This window comes from Urtica dioica, chromosome 11, assembly GCF_054948205.1.
Source record: "Urtica dioica subsp. dioica isolate 48M chromosome 11, U.dioica_male_clone48M_v1_H2, whole genome shotgun sequence".
In the NCBI taxonomy this organism is placed as follows: Eukaryota; Viridiplantae; Streptophyta; class Magnoliopsida; order Rosales; family Urticaceae; genus Urtica; species Urtica dioica.
This window is the reverse complement of record NC_142766.1, coordinates 14,732,122-14,759,407: the sequence shown is the minus strand read 5'-3', so window position 1 is coordinate 14,759,407 and position 27,286 is coordinate 14,732,122. Positions and strand designations below refer to the sequence as shown.

At 38.2% G+C, this 27,286-nt stretch overlaps 5 protein-coding genes across 6 annotated transcripts; 2 read left to right on the top strand and 3 right to left on the bottom strand.

Annotated features, from left to right (window-relative positions):
• Nucleotides 1-234: 234 nt before the first annotated feature.
• On the bottom strand, nt 235-1,450 carry LOC149381522 (uncharacterized). The gene has a single exon (XM_089629812.1). The coding sequence runs from the start codon at nt 1,417-1,419 to the stop codon at nt 487-489; it is 933 nt and encodes a 310-aa protein (XP_089485938.1). The 5' UTR covers nt 1,420-1,450; the 3' UTR covers nt 235-486.
• A 5,963-nt stretch (nt 1,451-7,413) lies between these two features.
• On the top strand, nt 7,414-12,477 carry LOC149381521 (uncharacterized). Its single transcript, XM_089601375.1, has 16 exons — nt 7,414-7,446; nt 7,528-7,804; nt 7,885-8,169; nt 8,396-8,418; nt 9,064-9,133; nt 9,783-9,805; nt 9,899-9,988; nt 10,089-10,158; nt 10,298-10,441; nt 10,564-10,720; nt 10,795-10,869; nt 10,939-11,080; nt 11,165-11,234; nt 11,308-11,373; nt 11,875-11,964; nt 12,048-12,477. Exons 1-16 carry the CDS (start codon nt 7,414-7,416, stop codon nt 12,209-12,211), a joined length of 1,779 nt encoding a protein of 592 aa, XP_089457501.1. The 3' UTR covers nt 12,212-12,477.
• A 1,643-nt stretch (nt 12,478-14,120) lies between these two features.
• On the top strand, nt 14,121-17,900 carry LOC149381520 (uncharacterized). Its single transcript, XM_089602042.1, has 8 exons — nt 14,121-15,366; nt 15,448-15,524; nt 15,654-15,822; nt 16,201-16,289; nt 16,376-16,540; nt 16,652-16,729; nt 17,130-17,233; nt 17,312-17,900. Exons 1-8 carry the CDS (start codon nt 14,844-14,846, stop codon nt 17,415-17,417), a joined length of 1,311 nt encoding a protein of 436 aa, XP_089458168.1. The 5' UTR covers nt 14,121-14,843; the 3' UTR covers nt 17,418-17,900.
• A 286-nt stretch (nt 17,901-18,186) lies between these two features.
• Nucleotides 18,187-20,847, bottom strand: COS1 (6,7-dimethyl-8-ribityllumazine synthase / DMRL synthase / lumazine synthase / riboflavin synthase). 2 transcript variants are annotated; one of them, XM_089602043.1, is made up of 7 exons: nt 20,723-20,847; nt 20,376-20,632; nt 20,189-20,284; nt 19,539-19,634; nt 19,373-19,451; nt 19,172-19,278; nt 18,187-18,589 (listed from the first exon to the last, which is right to left on the bottom strand). In XM_089602043.1, the coding sequence occupies exons 2-7, from the start codon at nt 20,625-20,627 to the stop codon at nt 18,551-18,553; spliced, it is 669 nt and encodes a 222-aa protein (XP_089458169.1). In that variant the 5' UTR covers nt 20,628-20,632; nt 20,723-20,847; the 3' UTR covers nt 18,187-18,550. The 2 variants fall into 2 exon arrangements, with proteins under 2 accessions (XP_089458169.1, XP_089458170.1); XM_089602044.1 differs by having other exon boundaries at nt 20,376-20,629.
• Nucleotides 20,848-22,664: 1,817 nt separating this feature from the next.
• On the bottom strand, nt 22,665-26,494 carry LOC149381518 (uncharacterized). The gene is made up of 7 exons (XM_089602040.1): nt 25,974-26,494; nt 25,602-25,799; nt 25,314-25,439; nt 24,122-24,283; nt 23,556-23,720; nt 23,062-23,241; nt 22,665-22,979 (listed from the first exon to the last, which is right to left on the bottom strand). Exons 1-7 carry the CDS (start codon nt 26,322-26,324, stop codon nt 22,959-22,961), a joined length of 1,203 nt encoding a protein of 400 aa, XP_089458166.1. The 5' UTR covers nt 26,325-26,494; the 3' UTR covers nt 22,665-22,958.
• Nucleotides 26,495-27,286: the final 792 nt, after the last annotated feature.

Genomic DNA, 27,286 nt, shown 5'->3' with positions numbered 1-27,286 from the left:
TCAAAATGAGTTGAAGGTAAGGATTAGGTTGAAGGCAAGACCTTTGTTGAAAGCAACTGTCAGGTTGGGGTAGTTCTTGCTCGAGAGTTTGTTTCCGAGTTGACGTAAGGTTTGTCCCGAATATTTTGTTTGTGGACTTGAACCTTGACCACGGGCTCGATGCGTTATTTTTTTGCTCTCGGAATGTTATTTTTAGCTTATTAAAATAATGGCATAACAATAACAAATCCTCTTCTTATGTTGCATTTAGTATAAAGCTAGCAAAAATCAAATAAAATATATACGCCTTATAAAAAAAGGCAAGAATTAAAAAAAAATTGAAAAAGAAAAAGAAAAAGAAACGACGCCGTCCTCTTTTTTTTTTCAAACTCTCCTAATTCTTTTCTTTCTAACGAAGTCCTAAAAAAACTACCAAACCAATACACTAATTTCAGTGCGTACGGTCGAAGCAACAAACAAATAATAAAGAATATAAATATCTAACAGCTAAGGCACGTAACGGTCCTCCAAAACCGGCTGAGTTCTAGTGACTCTGGCGAACGGAGCTCTGATCCCTCCGAACGACGTCAAATCCAGCGAATCTCCGCTTCTATCGCCGCCGCTTTCCTTTTCCTTCGCCGCCGCTTTCCTTTTCCCTCTCACCACCATCACCCATATTATCACAGCCAAAACCACAACCACCGCAAAAGCCCCAGCCAAACACCCCGCCACAATCTTCCCTGCCTCACCTCTCCGAGATCCACCGGATTTCCGCCGGAGACTCGACGGCGCCGGAGAAGGAGCCGCGGACTCGATCGCCACTGCCAGGTGTCCCTGCCGGACGAGCTCGCACCGGTTTCTCCTCACCGGCCGGTCGAATTGGACCGAGCCGTGGAGATCGAAGAACACGCACAGTGCGGAGCGAGGAAGCGGCGCGGCGCGGCTTCCGAATCGAGCGGAGATCGGCTCGGCGGAGGCGATTAGGTCGAGCTCCGGCGAATCCGCGGCTGTTAGGTTCACGGCGTCGTAGGCGATGAGACCGAGAACCGGAGAGAGGTAGTCGAAGCCAGGGAGGGGATAGAATTCGGACGAGAGGTTTCCGAGGTTCTGGTACACCAGTCCCACGCGCTTCGCGTACGGTTGCTCCGTCACGCCCGGCGGGATTCGAAACTCGCCGTAGCTCTCGACTCCTCTGGATCGGAGGCTTCCGCTCCGGAGCCTCACAGCGGCAATGGAGATCCCGGCGAGAGAGTCCGGGACAATGGCGGGGATTACGACGCCGGTCTTGACGCGCCGCCGCGAGAGGGCTTCGAACGCGCGGGCTTGGAAAAGCGCGTCGAGGGAACGCGCCGAGAGAGGGTTGGACTGTGAGTGAGAGTCGGCTGCTGCGACGACGGCGATAGAGAAGAGGAGAGAGAAAACGAAGACTGAGATTTTCATTTCTTTTTCTTTTCGTTTAGAGAATTTTTAGTGGATCTCTCTCTCGGTAAGTTAAAAAGTCATTTTTTTTTTTTTTTAGAAAAAGGGACTTTTTTGGAGATCGCTGTGAAATCGGCCCGCGAAGATTGCGTATTTCTGTTTATTATACAACTTATATCAATTACTTTGAGAGAAAAGTATATAAATAAATAAAAATGAAAAACATAATCCTAGAACAGCTATAGGATGAAATATAACACTCACTCTCTCTCTCAGTTGAGTTTGAATTTTTTTGGTATGTGTAGCTTCTCTATTAGTCCTTCGGTGTATTCACGAGTTTCCAGTAGGGGTATGAAACTCAAAATTACTCACGCTTTGGTCCTTTCGGAGGAAAAATGAAAGAGATAAATAAAAATAAAACAGGCAAAGTGGCATTAATGGTGAGAATTCAGAACAAGGCAAACAGACAAATTGGCTAAGAAATAAGGACATGGCAACGCATGACATGACAGAGATGCTCTGATCTGAAGCGAGTGTTCTAATTTAGGTTAATAATCTCATTGTTTAATGAATTTTAATCAATCAACTTTCAAATGCTTTGTTGACTGAAAGCATCTCTCTGTCTTCTCTCAATATAAATAAATATTAAAGATGGGGGGCCAACATGAACATGCATTAATTCATCACTTGTCATAGCCATCTCTCTCTCTCTCTCTCTCTCTCTCTCTCTTTCTTTTCTGTTTTGAGATTTTTTCATTGGTTTATTTACTTTTTTTAATTGTTTTTGCTGAGTAGACTCAGGAACTTAAGCAAGATCGTGACTTGCAGCCAGAGATGAGAGGGTTTCTATGTTTACAGAAGCTCTCAAGAAAGCGAAATACTTGTTGTGGTTGTGCCGTTGTTGGTGGCTCCATTACCAGAATTTGATGAATTATAATCGAGATATTTTTGGATTTTTTTATTAAAAAAACCAGTAAGAGAGGGCGTAGAAGTTAGATGTCAATATTGTACGAGCAAAATATCATAATTTCTTTGACGTTCCTATGACACTGAAAATTCTACTGCACATTTTTGTATCCTTATCTAAAGATTCTATACTCTATAAGAGCTCCGCATTTAGCAACAGTGGTAAAAAAAACCTGCGATGCGTAGATTTGTTCCGTAGAAAGTATTTACGAAAAATCAATTTTTTGGTGGATATTGATAGCCGAAAGCCACTAAATTCCTCTTCGTTGTTGGTTTTCGTCAAAATTCCGGAGTAAATCAGCAAAATCCAACGAAATAAAATATTTCTCCTTGCTGACTTTCATGGACTAGAGAAATCCCATGAAAAATCGACACTATAAGATTTTCTGTTAATCATTGAACATCGTCATTTTAATCATCGGTTTGTAATCACGAGAGGCCTTATTTTTTCGCTTCACTTTGTTTGCCTCACATTTACTAGCTGTAATGATCGAGATTGTGTTTTTGATCAACTGATCTGGAAGTCTCTGCTGAACTATGTTTATCTCTTTTATTATTTTGTCGTGTTAAAATAGCACCATTTTCATGTACACCGAAACTCAGAGAGATGATAAGAAACTCATTAGGTGTACCATGCCACGACCTCTAAAGAGTTTTAGGAAAGTCAATAAAAATGAGGGGTTGGTGATATTGTAATATCATTTCTCCGTCGGATGACAGTGACTATGAAAGGACGAACTCGATATGCTACGACCTCTAAAGAACCTTAATAATAAGAATAATGACAGTTTTATATTCTCTTCATTGAAAAGACGATTTTTCCGTCTTGACGTTCTCTTCACTAAAAAATCGGTTTTTGAGTCTCCGTCACGTGAGATAGACAAGAAAGTGAGCTAAGAAGGCGTGGAGAGATTTTCTCCGACGCGCGCTCTGACGCTCAACATTAGTCCGGAAAACTAAGTGAGGTGGGGGATCTCATCTCGATTCTAGATTGTAGAGCAAAGAAGTGATGAGTGAAAGAAAGTATTTTGTATATTTCACTGAGTTTTTTAGTTTGACATCTATTTTATAGTTGAGAGAAAAAATTGAGAGTTGAGAGACTTCCGAGAGTTCAAAGCTCAAATGAGACTTACCTTTTGATTTGTGTGAATGAGTATTTATGTTATATTAATCTTGAAAGCTTTGTGACGATGCGTATGAGCCATGATGCATGAGGCATGTTGTATGAGTCATGACGCTTGATGCATGACGTGTGTGCCAATGCTTGATGCATGACGCATGACGCATGGTGCATGACGCATAGAGCATGGTGTAAAGCGCATGGTGTGTGACGCATGGCGCACGACGCATGTGCCATGCCATCATAAAATGGGTTTGCAATGACGATTACGGACCCTCGATTTTGGTCAACCAGATTCTCGGCCCATTTGACTGAGTTATCGATTTGCCTTGCGACGTTGTTTTTTCAATTAAGGCATCATTTTTGCTCTCAGGGTGTTGTGGGTGTAAGAATCGACCTCACTACATAATTTCTTCAACTGGGCCCAAGCCCACGAATTTGAGATCGAATAGTAAAATCAATCTAATTTGAAAGTTCAACTCGTCCACTTCATCACTAGCCCAAGCCCAGTTCGTCCAATAACTTCTCAGCTTTATGTTAAGACCAAGTCAATCCTACCAAGCGGTCAGCCCGAAAGAAACGGTCTTCCACCTGTCTTCTCGCCATTCCGCTTCAAACCAGCACTCACGTGGCACCACAGAACTCTCCAGACCGATCACGTGTCTTCCATATCGATGGTAGAGCAATATCAACCTCAGCTATAAATAAATGAAGATCGAGACTTTTCGCTACACGTGATTCATCACAATTTTTCTCTTAATTATTGTTTTTTTTCTCATTCATAATATTGTTAAGCTTGTCACTTCTCAGTTCGTGATCGAGCTCGACCTCAGTTGTAGTCAGTCCGATCAGCTTGGAATACAATTCTTTATTTCGTTTCATCTTTACTTTCTATCATTTATTTTCGATAAATTAGCTTCATTTTGATTCTTATACGACAAATTCTTGAGATCCACTTAATATAAATATCAGGCCCGGCGTAACCTATCTGGAGGCCTAAAGCAAAATTTTGAACATAGGCCTATATATATATAAATATGTATATATGTATGTACGTACGTACGTGTATATATATATATATATATATATATATATATATATATATATATATATATGTAAATAAGGAATGTGAATGTGGAGGCGGTGATGATGCAGTGCCTACCTTAAGAAATCGGAAGGAAAAAAAACAAATAAAATGAGACCAAAAAAATACTATTTTTTTTAGTTCAGATAAAAAAGTTTGTCAGATGAATAGTTTGACAGGATACTTTGTCTTTTTAATTTCTTGTCAGATATAGAAAAATCTACTTTGATTTTGGGCAGTTTATTGAGTTACATGTACTACTGAGGTATTTCATGCGTTTTAATGGGCCTCTTAAACACTTTTTTTTTTCTTTTAATAGATTTAGTTCTGTTAGATTCAGCAAAAATATTAATAAATTAACGTATCAAAATTGTGGGCCTTCTCTCCTCATGGGCCTAAAGCTGTTGCTTTAGAACCCTCATGATATAGCCGGGCCTGATAAATACATACTATTCTCTAAATAAAACATATAGTTTTGTGATTATTGAGGAACCGAATCCGACATCAACAATTTGCACCTCGTGAAAATAACGGCATAACAACTTATAGATGTAAGTTAAAGAGGGTGATAAGTACACCTATAAAGAAAATTTTTAATTGTAATCTCACAAACTCTTTCTATGAGATTAAGTAGTAGGTAAAGTTGGCAATGTAGAACCCGAAAAATGGGATCCCCTGATCCCGTCCCACATTTTGCGGGAAATGAGACTCCCAGAACCGTAAAAAAAGATACCGAGAATTCAATAAACCATTTTTCACGGTACCGGAAATTTCCGGTACCATATTTTACGGTTCTGGATACCCATATTTCCCATATCTTTTACTTTAATCATGAATGCAATTGAAAAAAAAAATCCCTATTTAAAATTTCAAAAAATACAACTTAAAAAAATGATACTAAATGGTGCTAAACGGGGACTCCAGTTCCGTTTCATCACCCGGATGATTCTGAGAAAAAAAAATCCTGGTATCACATTTCATCATATGGTTTTTTTTTTTCTTTTCATTTTTCATATGGTATCAATAATATGAAAAATGGGGTCACGTGCATACGACCAATTTTTGTGATAGGAGGTGGTGGTATTAATTAGCTGATATGATGTCACATGGCTTACATAAAATAAGGCACACATGCACTGAGATAGAATCTTATTGGTTGTTGTTATGAACAATAAAACTTCATTTTCATTTTATAATATATATATATATATATATATATATATATATATATATATATAGTTTAATAGCTTATACGATTCCCCATATATGTTAGATTTTGCAATAAATTTATGTTTTTGCAAGATATTTGACGAATTTTGATTAGCAAAAAAAAAAATAACGCTTTTTATGATAAATCAAGATAGCACCTTCCCACTCTAAAAAAATAGTGCCTTCCCATCACCCATGGTCACTAAAATGTCCATCTTAACGTTTTTTCAAGAAAAATCACACGTAATAAGCTATATAAAACAATATAATTACATAAAAACTAATATTTCACGCTTTTTAAGTAAATAGCTATAACTAACTTTTTTTACATTCCTTTTTTGAATTTTTGTTGATACATATTTTATTTTTACATTGCTCTCTCTAACAAATTTTGTCGCCACCCTGCCTTATTCCACGCCCCGTGGTTCAAATTTATATTTCGTCGTTCAAATTTCTTTACCTCGTCGCTCTTCCCCCATATTGCCCAAACGTTCACAGGATTCTCTCTCATTTTATTCTCCCTTGTTGGCATCTAAGCCTTAACCACCATCTCGGTCTCCGATCTCGCCTTCTCCTGCCATCCGACCTAGTCCTCCAACGTCCTACAGTGCTCCGAATTCGTTATGGGAGCCGATTGAATGGTGTTTAGTTGTTTGATATTAACTAATAACTATAAACCAGTTTTTATTACTAGTAAGATATAAATCACTAGAAACTAGTCTTGTTGTTTTAAATAAGTAGTCAATTACATGTTTACTGATATTGGCTGTTGTTTTAAATAAGTAGTCAATTACATGTTTACTAATAACTAAGTAGTCTTGTTGTTTTAAGGATTTTGAACTCCCAAATATGAAGATTTACGCTTTTGTCCTTTTTCATTTAATTATTTTTATTTATTAGTTTATATTCGGAAATAATTAATTAATTAATGGTAGTAATAGTATGGTATTTATGTCCTTTTAAGACTCGTTGTAAAGATTTATGACTATTTGTAAATTCTATTTAAAAAATGGCTATTTTGTTAATTTATATTTTGATTTAGGCAATTAGCTAGAGCGCCATTTTTCAATAGTTTGGCACATAAACATGTGTGGAAATGTATAAATTGAGTAGACGAAATAACAATTTGATTACATGGGAAAGAAACACCAGGTAAAGTGGTAAACTCCTTTATTAATGATTTGTTACATTTTAAGTGCATATTTGTCTCATTAAGCTTGTCAACTCAACTGAACTCAAATGATTAGAGAATGTTGTGCGTCAGTTTGCTTTGATTAATACTATGTTGTACTTTGTACTACGTGCGTTATCACATGTTGTACCTTGATATAATTTCATCGTTATACATCAAAACGTATATTTTCGTTTTTTTATATTATTTATTTATAGTTTTTATATGTAAATCATATCTATATTCTGTATTTAGTTAATAAACCGAACCATTCATAATCATATCTAGATTCGTTATAGGTTGGGCTTGTTAATTAAGTTGAGTTGATTAAATCATTTCAGTTTAAAGTCGTTGCTATTTCTATACCAATTTAAAACAGCTTGTAGTTTGCCAAATTAAATAAATTTATTAAAGTTGACCTCAGATGAAACTTCAGCTGGAGCGAATTGTTTAGTCTAACATGTGATGCCATTATCACTGTATGTGGTATTGCAAAAGGTAAAGTATTGTGATATATATATATATATATATCTATCTATATAATATAATAAGTCAGAATGCTAACTTCACTATTCATAGACTATTCATGTTGTTTTAACCAATCGTATTTCGCCACGTCACTTACTATATTCCTCTTTATTCCTCCGTTTATATTCTCTCTTATTACTTCCCTTCCTCTTCGCCGCTCCTCATCTTCCTCTCTCTCTCTTCCATTTTTATTGTGAGTCTCTTAATACCTCCATTCTTCTTCGTCGCTCCTCAGCTTCCTCTCTCTCTCTCTCTTCCGTTTTTATTGTGAGTCTCTTACTATCTTCCTCGCCTACCGCGATTCCTCACCATTCCCCGTCTTCCGAAGGTTAGTGTTTAATGTTATGGATATTTGTTGATTTTGGGGGTTTTGTTCGATTTCATCTTTTTTAGTTTTCTAGGGTTTAGGTCGAGGATTTTATCTCTCCCTACGGCTCCGCTGTGGTGTCCTTCGCGACTATTTCAAACCCGCCACACCATCAACTTCGCCGCCGTACAATCGCCGAGCGAAGTCACGCGCTTCTCCGATGGCTCTGCAGGATCTCCTCCAGCTGCCCTTTTCTCCCCTCCGGCGATCCGCCAACGGTTGCCGCCATCGGAGCTTCGTCTCGCCGCCACCTCAAGGCCAGTCCCTCTCCCAGGAACGTCAGGAGATCGCGGCGGCACACCAAGGCCGACGTAAAGGACTCCCCGGCTGACGATTTGGCGGCAGTGGTTTCCAAGGCCCGAAAGAGGCGACACACCGTTGCGAGGTCTAACAAGGACAAGCTTGCCTTGATCCCATTTTCCTCTCCTTCTCCAAGTAAGCCCTTCCTTCCTTCTTCTTCTTCTTCTTCGTCTTGTGAATCCTATTGAGAATGATGGGTTTTATTATTATTATTATTATTATTATTATTATTATTATTATTATTTATTTCAGAAATGAAGGAGGAGGAGATTCAGGTTAGTTTGGACCGAATATGTCAGGGGATAGAAGACCTTGTGATGTGGACAGATGTTTCCAGGTCAAGCCTTTGGTTCGGTCTCGGCTCTCTCTTCTTCTTCTCTTCTTGCTTCACCCACAATTTGAAAATAAAAACATTTAGGCTTACAATTAGGTTTTCAGATTGCATCTTGCATATCCTTTGAAATCGTTCACCGTCGCCACCGAGCTCCAGTCGGAGATAGGATATTGAAACGCCTTTTAAAACATTATATTTTGAGCAACGAAATGTTTATTGGTTGTACGAAAATAAATATTGTACATTTTTCTCTTTTTTTCAGCAGGCTAGCATACGATCTCGTTCCTCTAATCCTCCATTTTGCACTTTTGTGCTTTATTCCTCTGTATTAATGTGTTAAGGTGTAAGAATTGGTGGTTGCTAAAAGATTAGAGAGGTGATCATATGTTTATAAATAGAATGATGGTATTGGTATGACAACTCAGGACAGTCCAAGTCTCTTGAATGCTTGTTGTGATCTTGATTTGATTTATTTCTTGTATTTTAGATTCCACGATCATACGTATTTGTGTCGGCACTGGTGATGATAATATAGTCTGAACCAAATTTTATCTTCTTTTTTATGCCCTTTGTTTCTATATTTCAGGTTATCTTTTTTCTCTATGTGCTGTCAGCTTTGGGGCGAGTAGTCTCAGGCCTTACTGTTGCATATGCTGGTAAGTTAGTATATTTTTAATTTTTAGAACCATGTTCCACAACTAAGGATGCTGAGATTATTGTCTCAATCTATAAACCTGAGAGTTAGAATTGTTTTCTACAAGTGTAGGGTTTTTTTATTATTATTTTTTTTATTAGGTGTTTACTGTTTAGCTGGATTTCCTATGTTTACTACCCTCAAAACCAAAGCATGGTTATAATGTATCGATTTTGTTGAAGTATTGATGGAATCATGCTCTTAGATACCATAACAAAGTTATGGTAGGTGGTGTTAAATCCTCACCATATTCTTTTATGTTATGCATACCCATCCATAGAGGAATGTGTTACTGCAAGTTTTTTATTTCCTTAAATTCGTAGCTCCTACTTCATTGCCCATAGTCTTAGCACTTTCCTTATTTTTCGTGGCAGAGCGAAGTTTGTACCGTATGAAATTAACTTTGTAGGCTTTGTTTTCTAGAAAAATTGGTAGCTGTATCATAAACCATTGAAACATATGAGGATTAACTTATTCTCTTCCCTTACCACCTCGGCGTCGCTCAGCTCTTCATCGAAAATCAAGTAACACAGTAAGGTATGGTATTATGTTCATTGAATTTTTTGCTTGATATTATTTCGGTCTGCTGCTGTGAACCAATTGTCACACAGTAATGCTTGGAAAGATTGATCATGTACTCAAGTTGTGGTTTAATTGTGAAATCTATAGTGGCGTGGGAGCTGAGGAAAAAGGATGTTGAGGCGGAGCTACGGAGGCAGGTGGTTAGTTCGCCGGGGTTCAGCTTCTCCGCCGCCGGAATTCTCTTCCCTTACCACCTCGGCGTCGCTCAGGTCTTCATCGAAAATCAAGTAACACAGTAAGGACGATCATACGTATTTGTGTCGGCACTGGTGATGATAATATAGTCTGAACCAAATTTTATCTTCTTTTTTCTGCACTTTGTTTCTATATTTCAGGTTATCTTTTTTCTCTACGCGCTGTCAGCTTTGGGGCGAGTAGTCTCAGGCCTTACTGTTGCATATGCTGGTAAGTTAGTATATTTTTAATTTTTAGAACCCTGTTCCACAACTAAGGATGCTGAGATTATTGTCTCAATCTATGAACCTGAGAGTTAGAATTGTTTCCTACAAGTGTAGGGTTTTTTTTTAATAATTTTTTTTATAAGGGCGGCGCACCAAGGCCGACGTAAAGGACTCCCCGGCTGACGATTTGGCGGCAGTGGTTTCCAAGGCCCGAAAGAGGCGACACAGCGTTGCGAGGTCTAACAAGGACAAGCTTGCCTTGATCCCATTTTCCTCTCCTTCTCCAAGTAAGCCCTTCCTTCCTTCCTTCCTTCTTCTTCTTCTTCTTCTTCTTCTTCGTCTTCGTCTTGTGAATCCTATTGAGAATGATGGGTTTTATTATTATTATTATTATTATTATTTATTTCAGAAATGAAGGAGGAGGAGATTCAGGTTAGTTTGGACCGAATATGTCAGGGGATAGAAGACCTTGTGATGTGGACAGATGTTTCCAGGTCAAGCCTTTGGTTCGGTCTCGGCTCTCTCTTATTCTTCTCTTCTTGCTTCACCCACGGAGTCCATTTTAGGTACTTTCTTTTTCTTTCCCCTCAAGTTCTCGGGCTGTCTTTACGTTGTGACGTCTGATTCCGTGTTATTTCAGCACTTTTTCGGTGATTTCCAAGATCGGGTTAATGTTTCTGGGCATGTCTTTCTTCTCAAATTCAATGCGTCAAAGGTGAAATAGCGTTAAACTTACGTTGTTGTTTGTTTGCAATGTTCGACTGATCGGATTGAGAAATGACAGGAATGGGGTTGAATGTAAGAGGGAATATGGTGTGAAAGAGGAGGACTTGTTGCGAATCACCAGACTTGTACTCCCTTTTGCAAATGTTGCGATGTCGAAGACCCGAGGGGTTTTCTCGGGAGACCCTTCCAGGACCCTCAAAGTGAGAATCGCCATCGTCAAATCGTGTTGCTTTGCTGGATTTGTCAAATTCAACGGAGTAACTTAATAGTTTGTGTGGTTACAGGTAGCTCCGCTGCTCCTTTTGGGGTCGGAATACGGACACGTCATAACGCTCTGGAGGCTCTGCGCAATTGGTAACATTTCTGAAAGTCAACTTGTAATTAGTGTCTACGGTGGTGGTTACGATTGTGAGTTGTTGTGAAACAGGGTTCTTCTACGCTTTCACGGTCCCAAAAATCTACTCATTCTACTCGATTCAGATCAGCCAGAAAGGTAATAAGAAAATTTTGTTCAAGTATTGACAAGTGAAAAATTTGGAGTGTCTTAATTTTGTTTTCCTTTTTTGTGATTAAAAATATGGATCCACGATGTTCTTATTCGAAGGTAATTTTGGAGTGTCTTTGAAGTTTATCCAAAAAATTACGTTGGCTCGAGAGACAAAAACCCTACCCGGTTTTCTTGATTGTGCTTTTGGCAAGTTTTATTGAGCCATGCCCAACAAGAATATAGTTATGCCGCTACATAATATAAACAAAACTTTATGTACATCATCTATCTGTTCCTATGACTAATCACAGAGGTCAGAAGCTTAAATCTACATAGTTTAATAGAAATTGAACTCACATCTTTGTTTAGCATTGCAGCTTTTCTTGTTAAGTTAAATCAGCTAAGTTTTGACTTTTTGTCATTATAATCCATTTTCATTTACATCTTTCTATTTCAATCATATCTATCTCTTCTTTTCTTTAACGAAGAGCCTGATGAAAAATGTAGCGGTCGATTCCTTCGTGAAGTTTTATATTTTACAATATTTGGTATTATTGCTGGATTTATGGGAAACAGATATACAACATTCTGAACCAGGTAAATCAATAATATATGCCCGTGTATTTCTTATCTAAATAATTAATTAAAAAATTAATGGTTCTCCATATATTGCTATACAGGGTTCACAAAGTGCTTCTTTGAAACCAATATTCAATGCCGAAGAAGCTATCACAAAAGCCTTTCTGGTCCAATACACAAGAAAATACAATTCAATGGGAATGGAACGACAGCTCTTTGTCAATCAAGTTTACAAGTTGAGCGACCTTCATTCTTTCAACCATGAGCTGGAAAACAAAGAACCACCAAGTGGCGATCATCAAGACCAACAACACACAGTCCAAAACACAAAAGAAGATCACTCCCCAACAACATCGTCTAACAAAAAACAAAAAATTTGACTAGAACATGTGTTCTTACATTACTTTTAAACTTTTTGGTTTCTAAATTTTCCTTCCTTCTATTTCTCTATCAAGACACCTAACTTTTCGCTTTTAATTTACTTACGTCAAATTTTCTTTTAAAAAATTATGTTATTGACTATATATTGCATTTAAATGTTTGCAATTATTATGATAGTCTCTCAAAAATTAAGCTGATTAAGTATTATGTATGGTGAAAATATATTTGATATCTTTATATTCATTTCTAACTTCATGCTTTGAAGAAAAACATCGTAAATTAAATCATATGTATTTTAATTATTTACTGATTACAATTACAAACATCACGTGCGAAGCACGTGTTCCAGACTAGTATATATGTGTGTGTGTGTGTGTGTGTGTGTGTGTGTGTGTGTGTGTGTGTTTGTTCGTCTTTTTATAATAGTAGAAGAAAATAAATAAGTAAGAAAGGCTTTGTTTTTTAAAAGCAAAGGAAGTTATATCTCATTCTAAGTTTGCATCGAGGCTTCAAAGAAATTGTTTTTGAAATGAAGGTATCTTGGATGAAATTCTAGATATGTGTTGGAAGAATTGTAAATAATGGTTATTATTTACAAGTATATGGATGATTTGTGGCTAATATTTGAGTGTGGTCCACTCATCGGAATTTGTTAATTCTTGCGTATTCTTATTCCTCGTTGCGTCAGGTATAAGATTGATTATTTATTTGCCAAAATCATTACTATAATGAATGAGAAATTGATGTTCAAAGTATGCTTAAAAGAACACATTAGTCATGTGTAAATAGAGTGAATTGCAAGAGTCCCACATGGGTTGGGTACGTGTATTGTTGTGGTGTTTATATACCATCCTCTCTCTTTAGTGGTCAAGCAAGTGCAAGAGAGGAGAGTGTGTGTGGGTTATCTCTTAACCCCTCACGCGCGCGCACACACGCGCGTCGCCGCCGAGCCGAGCCCGACCCGGACCCGGGTTTCGGGAATGTCTCGGTCTCGGGCTCTTTGGGCTTATCCTTAACTTTTTATTGCAAAATTCACTTACGTTTTAATTCCATAAAATAACTTTTGTGTTATGTTGGGAATTAATTTATTTGGGAGTAAATGTCTGCATGGGTTTAATGCATTACGACGTGCCTTTATTCTGGAGTAAAGGAGACGTAATGAGACGTTTGAGCGAGGCTGCTCACGTTCATAACCTGCAGAGTTAGTGAGCATTAGTGAGGATTAATGTATTAATTGGAGTTTATGGCTGAACGTTTTAGATGGTTCAAATTTCGAAACTTACTCTGCTTGCTCAGCTATTAAAGGCCTTCGATTCTCTCATTCTGGATACACGGAACAACACTCCTCTCTCCCTCTCTTTGAAATTGTTTTTGTTTTGTAGTCCGGTGATAGCTTCTGACGCTCGGGTTCTAGTTCACCGAAGCCGAGTCTTGTGGTGCATTGCTCGTCTTAGTAGTCGTTGTATCCTGGGAGGCTTTCGCTCACGAAATCCAGCACCCGTTGGAGGGCGATAAAAGCTTCAAGGAAACCGTCAAACGGGCTTCGACCTTTCCTAGCCAATTTCCTGTTTTTCCATTTCCGGTTTATGTTCTATTTTATTTTCCTTGCATGCGTCTTGTATTTCCTATCAATATTAGTTATAATATTGCTAACAATATGTATGGAAAATATTAAAACGGGTACGAGTAACGGAATAGGTGTACCCGGCTTTACCCGTACCCGTTGTCATCCCTAATTGCGTCGTTGATTCCATCATCTTTTTAGACACACACAGCATAACTAAAGCCAGAAAAAAAATAATAATAATAACAGACACACGCTTGCTAAAGGCTAAAATCGACAAAGACACAGAGAGACTTGCACTCCTACCACTGGGACCCACCCTCGACAACAAATTACAAAAAAGCACATTAGAAAATAGAAATATTAAATGGATATATTATTATAACCCACTAAATAATTACTAGCCTATGAATTTGTGGGTGAAGCAAAAATATTAAAATAATGTAACACTATCATCTACTACTACTACTAGTACAATATACAATAGTACTACTGGAGGTGGAATGAGACCCACCTCCACTCACCATTCTTTTCTCTCTCCCCTTCTCTCCAACACCATTAATTACAAAGTTGTGAATTGTGATCTTGAGAGATGAGATATACATACTTATATTTATAAACCATGACGACATATAACTAGACACGGAAAAGTAAATCTCTACACTCTTAAAACAGCGTATACACACACTACTTATATAGTACATATATCGTGCCAATATATGGGAGTATGGGACTTGTATTCTTTTGTTTGGCCTTGAAATGAATGAAAACCAAGCCTACTTGTTTCTCTGTGCCCAAAAGCCCAAGCCGAGAAGAAGCCTCAACTAAAGTTTCCTCTTTCTTCTTCTTCTTTCGTTTCTTTCTAATTTTACTCTCTGTGGAAAGCAAATAAATATCCGAGTTTCGGAGTTTTGAGATCGGGAATTCCAGAGGGTTTAGGGTCTGTTTGGGAATGGACTCGTCGGCGAGTGGTGACGAGGTGTACGGACGGAATAGCAATTCCCGGAGATTCGGAATCCAGTTTCCGGACTCGAACTTCCTTCGCGCTCCTCTGGCGGCGCTTCTCGAGCACACCGGAATCTTCGGCGGAGCCTCCGCCGGAGAGTCGGAGGACCGCCTTCCCGCGGCGGCGGGGATGGCGCGTGCTTCCACGCGCCGATCGTTCCTCGGCCCCGAAGACGGCGACGAAACCGACGGCGAGGGAATCGGAGACGGCGACGAGGAGGAAGAGGAGGTCTCGATCAGGATCATCGGCGCGTCGGAGCACGACGGAGATATCGCCGGGAACCGGACCGGAAATTCTGGAACGAGTGACGGTGGCGCCAGCGACGGAGTTGCCGGAGATTCCGGCGGCGGCGGAGCGAGGGAGTCTTCGTACCAGAGATACGATATCCAACATTTTGCGCGGTGGTTTGAGCAGATTCTGCCTTTTACTCTGCTTCTTCTTCTGGTGTTTATTCGACAACATTACCAAGGTCAGGTTTCTTCTAAACTTCTCTTCGACGCAATTTGGATGACCTTAAATTCGGTGATTTGACTCCAATCGGCTTGCTCAGGCTTTTCAGTTGCGATTTGGATCGCCGCGGTGATGTTCAAATCGAACGACATTGTGAGAAAACAGACGGCTCTGAAGGTAACGATGAAGATTCTCGTTTCGTTGCCTTTCAAGTGTAATTGGTTATTTGGTGGTTGATTTCTTCTCCGAATTTTTTTTTCTAATTTAATTATTTATATTATCTGGTGGATTGTTTTGTGATGATAGGGCGAGAGAAAAGTTGCGGTGCTCGTGGGTATTAGTTCAGTGTTCATGCTTCATGTTATATGCTTTTATTGGTGGTACCGAAAAGACGATCTTCTTTATCCTTTGGCTCTGGTTCCTCCCAAATCAGTCCCTCCTTTTTGGCATGCCATTTTCATCATCATGATCAATGGTAAAGCTTATCTGTTCTTCTTTCAACGTAATGTCTGTGTGCCATCCATCTGCTATGATAATTCAGTCGAAATTCCGAGGTTTTCAGCAAATTGTTTTTTCTCTTGATATTCCATTTCGGATGAACCTTTCAAGTTATGCGGTGAGATGGAATGGCTCATTTGCCTATGATACAGATAATATTTAACCCCCAATAAAAAAGTAATATTTTGACACAGATCTTCTATCTGCGTGAGGTTGATTTTTTTCTGTTACTATAATAATAAAATAATTGATACATGGTGGATCTACTTGCCACCATAGAAAATGAGCTCTATATCCCAACTACTATAATAATAATAATAAAAAAAGAATTCATCTTCTATTTCACAAATGACAGATATCATGGTAAGGCAAGCTGCAATGGCTTTAAAGAGCATGCTTTTGGTGTGTTTCAAAGACAGTCGGGGACGAGACTACCTTAAGCAGGTTTCTTGGAACTACTAACTTTTAGGTCTTTGCTTTGTTTTTGATGGCTCATATTTTATTCTTGTTGTCGTTTTTTTTTCTTTCAGGGTCAAATGCTTACTCTTGTGGAGTATCTGTTGTTACTGTATAGGGCATTGTTGCCCACACCAGTGTGGTACCGCTTTTTCCTCAACAAAGAGTACGGAAGCTTTTTTTCTTCCTTGACCACTGGCTTGTATTTAACCTTCAAGCTCACATCCGTTGTTGAGAAGGTAGTTTATACTTGACTTCAGTTTACAATAAGAGCAAAGAGATCAAGTCCTTTCTATGTATCAGTGTAGTTGTGACTGAACACCAAACTGTTTGTTGATTGGGAATCTCAGGTTCAGTGTTTTTTTGTCGCGCTGAGAGCCCTATCTCGTAAGGAAGTGCACTACGGGTCTTATGCCACGTCTGAACAGGTCAGTGCTCGTATTCTCTCTCTCTCTCTCTCAGACACACGCACACACAAAAGCAGATGAACGCTTCCGTCAATGGCTACCCTAAAAGGATCGTTATGTGGCATAGTGTAGAACGCAAATGTGATTTATTTTTCAAATTCTAAATTTACCTACTTATCTAGAGACATTACACAGAAAGACCCATCTTCCAGGTATGTCTTGTGATTGGGTGAGTTCCAATTTATTACTATATTGGCTCTAGCTTTTAGAAAGAGAAGTCTACCATTCCAACGTGCAATAAAGATGGGACCTAGAACACCAACCATAGTGAAAGCAATGTTGTTATTAACTTCTCTACCGCTCCAAGTCATACCGAATGATTGTGTTGAAGTTCCATTAACTGATGTTCTTGAAGTTATAGGTAAACGCAGCGGGAGATTTGTGCGCGATTTGCCAGGAGAAGATGCACGCTCCGATTCTTCTTCGCTGCAAACACATATTCTGCGAGGATTGTGTCTCCGAATGGTCATTTTTTTTCCCTCTAAAGATAGCGATCCCATTTCAGAGTCGTTTTCTCACCGGTAATAACATGTGTGTTTTCAGGTTTGAGCGAGAAAGGACATGCCCGTTGTGCAGAGCCTTGGTGAAGCCGGCGAGTATCAAATCATATAGCGATGGATCAACTAGCTTGTACTTTCAGTTGTTTTAATGACCGAGCCGAAGCAACAATCCTCTGTTGGAACTCAAATCCCTTCCGACAAAGCTGCTGAGATTTTTCACTGGCGGCACCAAAAAAAAAAAAAAAAAACTTGTTGAGCGAGTGACTAATTCGTGAAAACAGCTGTTTATAGTTTAGTATATCGCTGTATAATGTAAACTATATGGAGTAAAGAGGTCGTCCTAATATATATATATATATATATAATTGTATTTAAACACGCAATGCAACAACTTGCCAGATGATTTATATAAACACGTGCATGTATAATTATAGTAACATAGACAGGAGATGGGAAAGGGACAACTACTTTGTAAATCAGGGTAGTGACCTTCCATCCCATAACCATAAAATTATGGGATATTTTGTCGAACTATGTTTAATGCATATTTATATATAACGACTGAATGAATGATCGATCAAAGAAGCACTTTTTTTTGCTCGAAATCAAAGAAGCACTTGTGAGTTTCACGACCACCATGACTACTTCGGAGCTCGCATTGAAGGCCAACTCGCTTTGATTCTTCTGTACAAATATCCCAAATTTATGTTCTCATTAATGTTTCAACAAGAAAGTTCTTTTATTGTTGAAGAGAAATAAATGATAAAAATATATAGAATACACCAATATCTAAAAATAAAATATATAAAAATGCACCTATGTCTCCTTTCACGCTCGCTCACTCAGTTACAGACTGTTTCCACAAAACGTGCTTAATCCCTCGGCCAATAATAATAATACAGTATGGAACAATAAAAATTGTAAAAACAACAACAATAATAATACAGTATGGTCACTATCGTATACGAGGAGAGTTAAATAATTTGATCATACGAACACATGGATGACAATCAAGTTCACTCACATTCATCCTTCTAAAACAATTGCCGGGAAAAAGAAAGAAAAAAAAACCATGTGTATGTAAGTATTCCTACCACATCTAGCCTTTTGTTGCCCTCTTTATTTTATTAAAAAAATGTTGATTGAAAGTTCCTGAGCTGTAAGTGATCGTGTACAATTCCCGCAAGAAAAAAAAAAAAGTTCTGAAGGCGTGAAATGGACACAGAAAATTCAAGCAAAGAAGAACACAAGAATGAGTGCAATGGAGTACACATCACCACAACTACTTCAAGTGGTGCTCGAACAGCGTCGCCATCTCAATCTGTAAGATAAGAAATCCTTGAGACGAAATTAAAACGTATATTCAACACAAAAGATCCTAAGACCATCTCCAAAATGCATGTGCATATCCATTTTTGTAATGAATTGTGGTGATCTAAATGCATTAAATTTTTCATAATCCTCAGGTTTTTTACAATTGTAAAATTGACCCCAATTTTAATTTATAGTTAAAATTTTATACCTAATGTGTATTATATATATATATATATATTTTTTTTTTTTTTTCTTCTTCTAATTTTTATACATTTTTATTTGTGTTACAATTTTTTATATATTGTTTATTTTAAAATTAGTATATTCTAAAAACATTCATTCAAATACAACTCATATGTCAGGCAAATTTGTAGAATATAAAAATAGTAAAGGGTTGCAACTAAAATTCTAAAAAAAAATAGTGAGAAAAGATATGTAAAATAGAGAAGGATTGGAGATATCAGCGATGCAAATATGAGTTCCAAATATGCATTTTGGAGAAAAATTTGAAGATGCTCTAAGAATTCCATTTTTTTCAGTTAACACAAAATGACTTGCTTACACTCGAATAATAAGTTTCAGAACATACCGCAGTGAGAGCGGTCTCAGAACCCTTATTTCCGGATTTGCCACCAGCTCTGTTCAGAGCCTGATCCATGTTTTCACATGTCAGGACACCAAATATGCAAGGAACTCCTATAAAAACAAACACAGCCATTTAATCATTATCATCATCGTCAGAATCAACTATTATCGAGAGTAAGTACGAGGAATGATCATACATACGGACCTGAACTGAGGCCGGCTGAGAGCACTCCAGAGGCAGCAGAATTGGCCACCGAGTCGTAGTGTGTCGTGTCACCTCTCACCTACTCAATCGATCAACACACACCACCACTCAAAGTCTGAGCACAAATAGAATTATGAAAGCAAAGAGAGGAAAAGGAATACCGTACCACGGCCCCGATGCAGAGCACAGCATTGTATTTGCCAGACTTTCCGAGCTTGGTTGCTACCACACCGATCTCGAAGCTACCCGGAACCCACACGACCTGTGAATTAAGCTCAATATCCTAGGTTATAAATCAGAGCCATGTAGTTTCGCAATATCGGGTCTCCTAATATCCGATATATTGCAACATTGGCTGGAGATTTTGACATAAAAAATTCTTCCACCACCTTATGGCTATGTTAGAATCCATACTTTACAATGGAAAATGAAAATTTGAAGAAATATGGGAAGGAATACCAAAATTCTCTGTCGTGATCGGAAGTCAACATTTTTTTAACAAAAAGAGAAGGGGAAGAGTGAGAAGAGACACATTTTAGGGAAATAAAATCGCACTCTTAGTACAAAAATTCCCTCAATTTTTCCTAAATCCAAACAATTTTTTACTTTTTCCCCCCAGATTTTACAGGTTCCAAACATACCCTATAAGATGAGTAAATCGGCTTTGTTAGTTTGAGTTATGTTTATGCCAATATCATTGGTTCTAGTACTCTTATGTTAAGAATCTCACAATGAGCAGACTTAACAAAGGTTCATAATCTCATGTGTTACGCATCCCAGGGATATTTGAAATGAAATGAAAAGAGAAGTACATACATCGATATCTTCGTCGGCGACAGAGTAAGTCTTGAAAGTGGCCAAAGCTCCGTCGAGAAGCGGCCTCGTTATTATCTCGTTGAATCTCGCTACGACCTGCCATGCCATTTCCGACGACAATCAATCAGTCCATTCATTAATTAATTCAGACGCGAAGCGCGTTGGATTGGGGGAAAGAGCCACTGACGATGGCGAAGCGGAGGCCGTGGGCGGAGGTGACGGAGCCGGCGAGGTGTCGGACGGCGGAGGCGCGGGAGAGGGGAGCGATCTCCGGCGAAGAAGACGAACTCAGCGAAAAGGAGAGGCTTTTGTGAGAACAGGAAGATGGGAATGGCAATGAACTGTGACTGTGAGTCAAATTCAAGCCGCGAGCGCTACGGCGAGCGCCGGGAATTCCTGTTCCGATGGTTGCTTTTGCAGGTGCGGTTACCATGGCCATGGCTACTTTATGAACAATAAGCAATCGAATATCAGTAGAGAAGTCAACGCAAAGGCGTGGCTGCAATAAAGAATGGAAAAGAGAGCAGAGCAGACCTGAGATACGAACGGGTTGGGAAGAGAGTGTGGCGGAGAGTTGAATGAATGACTGCTTGTTTTGGGGATTTTATGTTTGTTGGAAATGAGGCAGGAATGAAGTTGTTCTTTGTTCCCAGGATTTTACACTTTTTTTTTTTTTGAGTAAACCCCAGGATTTTACACTTTGTTGGACCAAAGTTCGCGTTAACGTAACCGTATCGGACTTCAATTTTAGAGGTATATGAGAAATCGATGGGTATTAAAAAAAATAAAAAAATCGGTACCGACTGAAAACTGTTTACCGTAGAGAAAATCGACAAAAAAATTGTAGATAAAAAAATTGTAGAAAACCGAGTGATATTCAGACAAATATTTTGTAAAAATAAGCATATTTTTCATAGTTCAAACTTCATATTTCATACGACGAATACATTATATCAATTCATCATCACAAATCATCATATTCATCATCTCATCATCATATTCAAGTCAAGAACATCATTCATCATAATTAAACATCATACGCATCATATTCATTTCAAGAACATCCACTCAAGAACATCATATTCATCATCAAATCATCATCTACAACATAAAAAAAACTCATATTCGGATTAAAAATCAACATTTTAATTCGGATTAAACTTAAAAATACATAGAAAACCATTCAAAACAATCAATAAACTCATATTCATAACAACCAGTAAACTCATATTCATAACAACCAGTAAACTCATATTCATTACTCAAACCCTTGAAATCATGGATTAAAGTAAAAATTATAAAAAAAATGAGAAACCCCAAAAATTTACCTACCGAAAACTAAGGAAAGTTACAAAAAAGGCTGCGACGAACGAAAAACCACCGGAAACCATCGAAAACCATGGGAAAGCATCGGAAACAACCGGAAAGTGCCGGCAAATTGGAACGAAAACGGTAACTAATGAACCAGTACCGGACTCTCCGGTAAGGTGATTTTTGGCCGGTTTCCGATCGGTTTCTGCGGTAAGTCAATACTTCCTTTGGACGTTCTAGAATTTCACTTTTGTTTTTTTGGAGAAATCTATAATTTCACAAATTAGATGTGCAATTTTTTTTTCTTTCCTACATACACATCTTCATTTTCATGTTGGGAAATTTACACAAAATATTTCTATTTTATCGAAACTAATCATAAATCAAATTTTTATGAATCTATTAATAAATGTGTTGTAAAAAAACTATTATACTCTTAATAAAATAGGTCACGAAACTACTAGAATTTGTGACAAATCAATCACAAAATTTAACAATTTCATGACGCATCTAGCATTTTTGTGACAGATAAATTTCGTAAAAAATCAGTCATGATGTCAAACAATTTTATAATCGATCTTGATCGAGAGCGAGAGCGGATCTTATCGCACACCATATTTCGTAATCGATCTTGAATTTCATAATCATTGGTGGCCCGAGTATTAAGAGCTAAGTATTTTCCTCGATGCTCGTTCTTTGACGCACGGGTTTCTTCCTCGACTTCGACAATGTAGAGGGCTTTTACATGGGGTAGAAAGATCCTCGAGCAAGGCTGGCGATGGATACTGGGCAGTGGAAGATCTCATAAGGTTTTTGAGCATCGCTAGATCCCATGAGCTCTCTCTTTTCAAGTGTTGACTCGACCCCTTGATGAAAACTGGAATATTATGGTGGCCGATTTAATCGACGAGGGCACCAGAACATGGAAAGTGGAAAAAATTCGAGAAAATTTTTGGCCGGTGGATGAACACGTGATCAAAAGTATCCTATTGAGTCTTAACCCCTTGGAAGACTTGATGATTTGAGACTCGGATACGACGGTGAAGTCTGGGTATAGAGCCGTGGCCAAGGAGAGAAATTTGGAGATGTTCTCGTTCATAGAGAGTGAATTCTGACCTTCTATTTGGAATAAACATAAAGAAATTAAAAAAGCTCGAAGAGCACATGAACGAATTCCCCGAACGCCATATCGATTAACTTCACAAGTTACACATGATAATCAACAGTAGAAGGTTCATAATATACATTAAGGGGATGAGGATGGCAGACAACAGTTGAAAAATATGTGAAACAACAAATTGAAATATGGCTTCAGTTCAACCTTCACTCAAAATCATAAAATATATGGGAATGAATTGCCATTCAAACAGACTCATCTTGAGTTTCCCTTTCAATCGTCTGCCACTGCCACCATAGCAGTTGTAGCACCTTCAGAGACCCCTCCAACCTCCGGCGGAGGCTACGGATTAGTACCCATGACCTGTGTTTGGTAAGATTTAAAGAATTAAGTCAAAATCCAGTCTCGGAAAACCGCACGGGAAAAAGGCAAATGCTGGTTTTACCTTGGTGGGGTAAACTTCGGTAACTTCCTCAGAACCCTCATCCAGATACACGACATCTTGCATCGTGAGTTGGTGGTACTCCACAACTTCCCTCAGAAAACGATTTTCTCGTGCATAAACCGAGTTCTCATGTGCCAGCCGTGACTTCTCTGCTAAAAGTGTTTCGAGTTGGAGCCGTATCTGAGATGGAAGCATTACAGTTAAATAAAAATAAAAACTTGGAAATTCCTAACGAATTTACAAAAGCTTAATAAACCAAAACTAATGATGTGATGAACATGACCACAAAATGAAACTGATCACCAGCATTCCTATCCTCCTAATCTGCTACCATCTTAACGCTAAATAAGTCAGTTCGTCAATTACACTAACTTGGTCTGGAGAGGATTATCTAGTGGCTAGCTACACCGCATTAGATCTGAAACTAACCATAATGTACTTTTCTTGGCAGGTAAGCAACGTGCAAGCTTAAAAAGAGGAGGAAAGGAAAATACCAAATCATCGTCTTCTGGGTTATCTCCTCTTTCACGATTCTCACGAAGGACTTTATTTTCATCCTCTAATTGAGCACATCTCTCCTTCGCAAATGCAAGGTCTGCTTTTACAGTCTTCAGCTCCCGAAGTAAGAGCTTTGCCTTTGCTGCCATTGCCATTGCAACCTGTGGTGTTATCCACATGGTAAAATCTCTGTCTCGTTATCATATAGGATGTGCTATTTAGCAGTAACGACTTAACCATCTTAATCCTAGGTCTCATAAATCTCTTTCCCCGTAGCTCACTTTTGATAGCTGATGGTACAAAATCAACAAAGCTAACATATAGGAACGTTGTTCTATTATTAAAATACAGGGGCCTTTCCAAAACTTTTGAGAGTGAGCTAAATACTGCATCCAATCAAGCTCTCAAGATTTACTCACGAGAGACATATCTATAGAAAAAAATTTACTTTCCTTGTTAGCGTGACGTGTGTAAAACTAAATCTAATTTCTTAGGCATATTATCACAAAACCCATAATATTTTCTACAACATGTATTAGTGACACACAGTTGCGGACCTTACGTCGCGTGATGCCTTCAGTTGGAGTTCTAGGTCGGCTTGCATCGGGGGTTGGGAATTATGCACCTGTTTTTGTGCTTCAGAACTGACTGTCCTTTTCTTTATATGCTTACGAGTTTCTTGAATGATGTCTGATGTACGATTCTCCACAATGGAAATCCCCTCCTGTCAGAACAAAAGAAAGAAGTGCACCGATAAAAATGTAAGGAAATCGTTAATAAAATAAAATAAAAATGCATGGAACTTGTAATTACATACTAGCTGAGATAGAAAAGTCATAAGCTAAATAAATAAATTCAAATAGTGTTCATGTATCTAAATTCATATTATGTGTATTAGCAAAGGATATGATTTCTTGTGACGCAAACTCGGACTTTTAGAGGAAATTAAAACTAAAAATGTGACATTAAATTTGAAATTTGGCGCTGACCACAACAATAATTTTTTTGGTGATATACTTGAGAGTTAGAGTTGAGGAGATAGAGCTGTGTAGATAGTGGTGACATTAGTTGAGAAGTGTATTGATCAACTAGAGTTTGCAGCATCTTTAGTCTGTGAAAATAACTTGTATGATGGTGCAGAGCATCGGAGGAGGCCACAAGGAAATCAATGCTAATGTTGATGGGGCTGCATGTGAATGTGAGATTTCCCATGGATTTGGGTGTTAGCTCGTGACTTTAAGGGGATAGGTTGGAAGTAAAAACTGAACTCGAGATTGGGAGAGTGGCGGCAGCGGTAGCTGAAATCACTGGTATCAAGGAAGACTGGAGCGCATAAATTTACAGAAATTGGCGGCAAGTTGAACCCTAGACCAGCAGTTTAGTCGCAGTTCAGGTGTTGAACAGTAATATTTATTCACATGCAATCTTCTTTAGACAATGTTTCATGCAATCTTCTTGAACAGTAATATTCACAAGAAATCTTCTTTAAACAATCTTTCATTAGCTACTAAAGGGGCTCATTTCTTGTTTGTGGTCAGATTATTAATTGACGGAGAATTCTGCTCCTTCTGAGACAATCTCTATGTTAGTCGAGGATCAATCTAAAGCTAATGAAAGTTTCTTCATTGTTCAAAAAAAAAAATTAAATGAAAGTAATCGCAATTCATACAACACACACTAAACTAAAGAATGCATGAGAGCTACAGAAAAAAAAAAAAAAAAAAAAAAAAAAAAAACTATACACAAAAGCTTACCTCCAAGGCATTTCCAATTGTGCCACCAATATAATTTATAGAAGATGTGAGCGCATTGAATCCTCTATGCAATGTCGGATTCTCTGTTCTCCCATGGCTCTCCCCTGCCCTATCTGGACCGGGGTACTGAAATATCGGCATTAAATTAATAAATCAGATTTTTTTTACAGCAAACAGTTATAGAAAATCCACACCAATTCCGAACTATAAGGTTTGACAATGAAGAATATTCAAATATAACATAAACCATTCCTTATACGGGAACATATCTCGATGCGAGGAATCAACCTGATGTCTTACAGTGCCCCTTGTTTCCGTGTCGGGAATCTGCGCTTTCGTCGTTGTTCTTCCCGGCGGTGTGTGGGACTGTACAGGATCGTTATCATCGTCGATAATCGACTTGGCTTTTCTCGCAAGGGAACCCCAAAATCCTTGTTTAGGCTCAGTCAATTTGTTCATAGACGAATACTCATATGTCTTGGCGTCCTAAAAAAAGAAAAAGCACATTAATGAACTCGAAATGTTAACATTAGTCGGACAGAGCAAAACGCACTAACAACCGCTGGCTCGAATTGAATTTCAAATCTTGATGGTAATCAAATTAACTCCAAAATACGATAGAAGGATTTGAAACAGGAGGAGTAAGAAAAGAAAACTCACTTTCGGAAACCCCTGCGAAGAGTACGACGGAGTTGGATTTGGATTCGGATTCGAATTGAGATTGGATTTGGTATTAAAGCTGAGACCGGCATATCTTGAAGCCGAAGAATTCGTCGCCGTCGTCGGCGATTGCGGCACAGCTCTATGGCCAGCGTAAGCAGAGGAGAGAGACGAGTCTCTGTAAGCCGAGGACGCTCTAATGGCTTTTGCCGCGAGAGAAGAAGACGACGGAGAAGATTCTTCGGAGAAATCGAAAGCCGGCTGAGCTCCGGCGTTGTGAGGATCGTCTTCCTCTTCGAGGACCGACCTTGGATACGCCATTCCCTCCTGTTGCCTCCTTCTGTACGCCATTTTCGCTGGCTCAGGTAAAAGCCCTAGAATCAACACAGACTCCGTGAATTTCTCTTCCTCTCCGTTCTTGTTCTTTGTAGGTCTTCTAATTGTCAACGCTCTGGTTTTTGTCGTATAATTAAGCTGCTCGTCTGCTTTCACAGCTCCAACGATGAAGAAGAAGCTTCTTTCTCTACAGAAAAGATATCACATTCAAGGCCCGTTTTGGAAATCTATTTTCTCCGAAGCCCAATGGGCTTTTGTTTTGTTCTACAATAACAGTGTTTTCCTTGTAAGATTCTCAAAATAATAATAGATGTTTTAAAAAAAAAAAATAAGAATAGATGTTTTAAAATAATGTTTTTTCAAATAAGGAGTAGTTATTTTAAATCCTTTTTTTTTTAATAAACGAAACTATAAACAATAATAAGTTAAATGGAGCCCAAACGAGAAACAAAAATTATAAACATCGTATAACTTGAAAAATATTGTTTACGCAACTTTAAACGCACTATATTTGCAATCAGTTTCCACGTCAAAAAAGATCAAAAGGATATAATGCATGGAATATCAAGGCTAAAAGATGGAAAAATTTGTTCAGAAAAATCTATTAACTTTTTTTACAATAAAATACTTGGGTATTAAGCACAAATTATAAAAATAAGCTATAATGAAGATTTTTACATGTAATATTTGATGAGATTTGAACTCACATCAGAGCTAATTCCTGAATTTGTAAAGTACCATTTACATTTTGTTTTAATTCAAAATATCTGTTAGTTTCACAATTATAAAATGCCGATTTTTCGATAGTGGTAAGATATGTTTTTAAGCATGGTAAGATGTTTTGTTCTTAAATATATATGAAATTGTTGTCGATCGTTTTCGAAAATTATTAATTTTTTTTTTGTGACTTACAAGATATTTTACGTCAAAGCTCAAGCGAGGTCTACTAAAAAGTCTTATCCGGACCCACAAAAGCT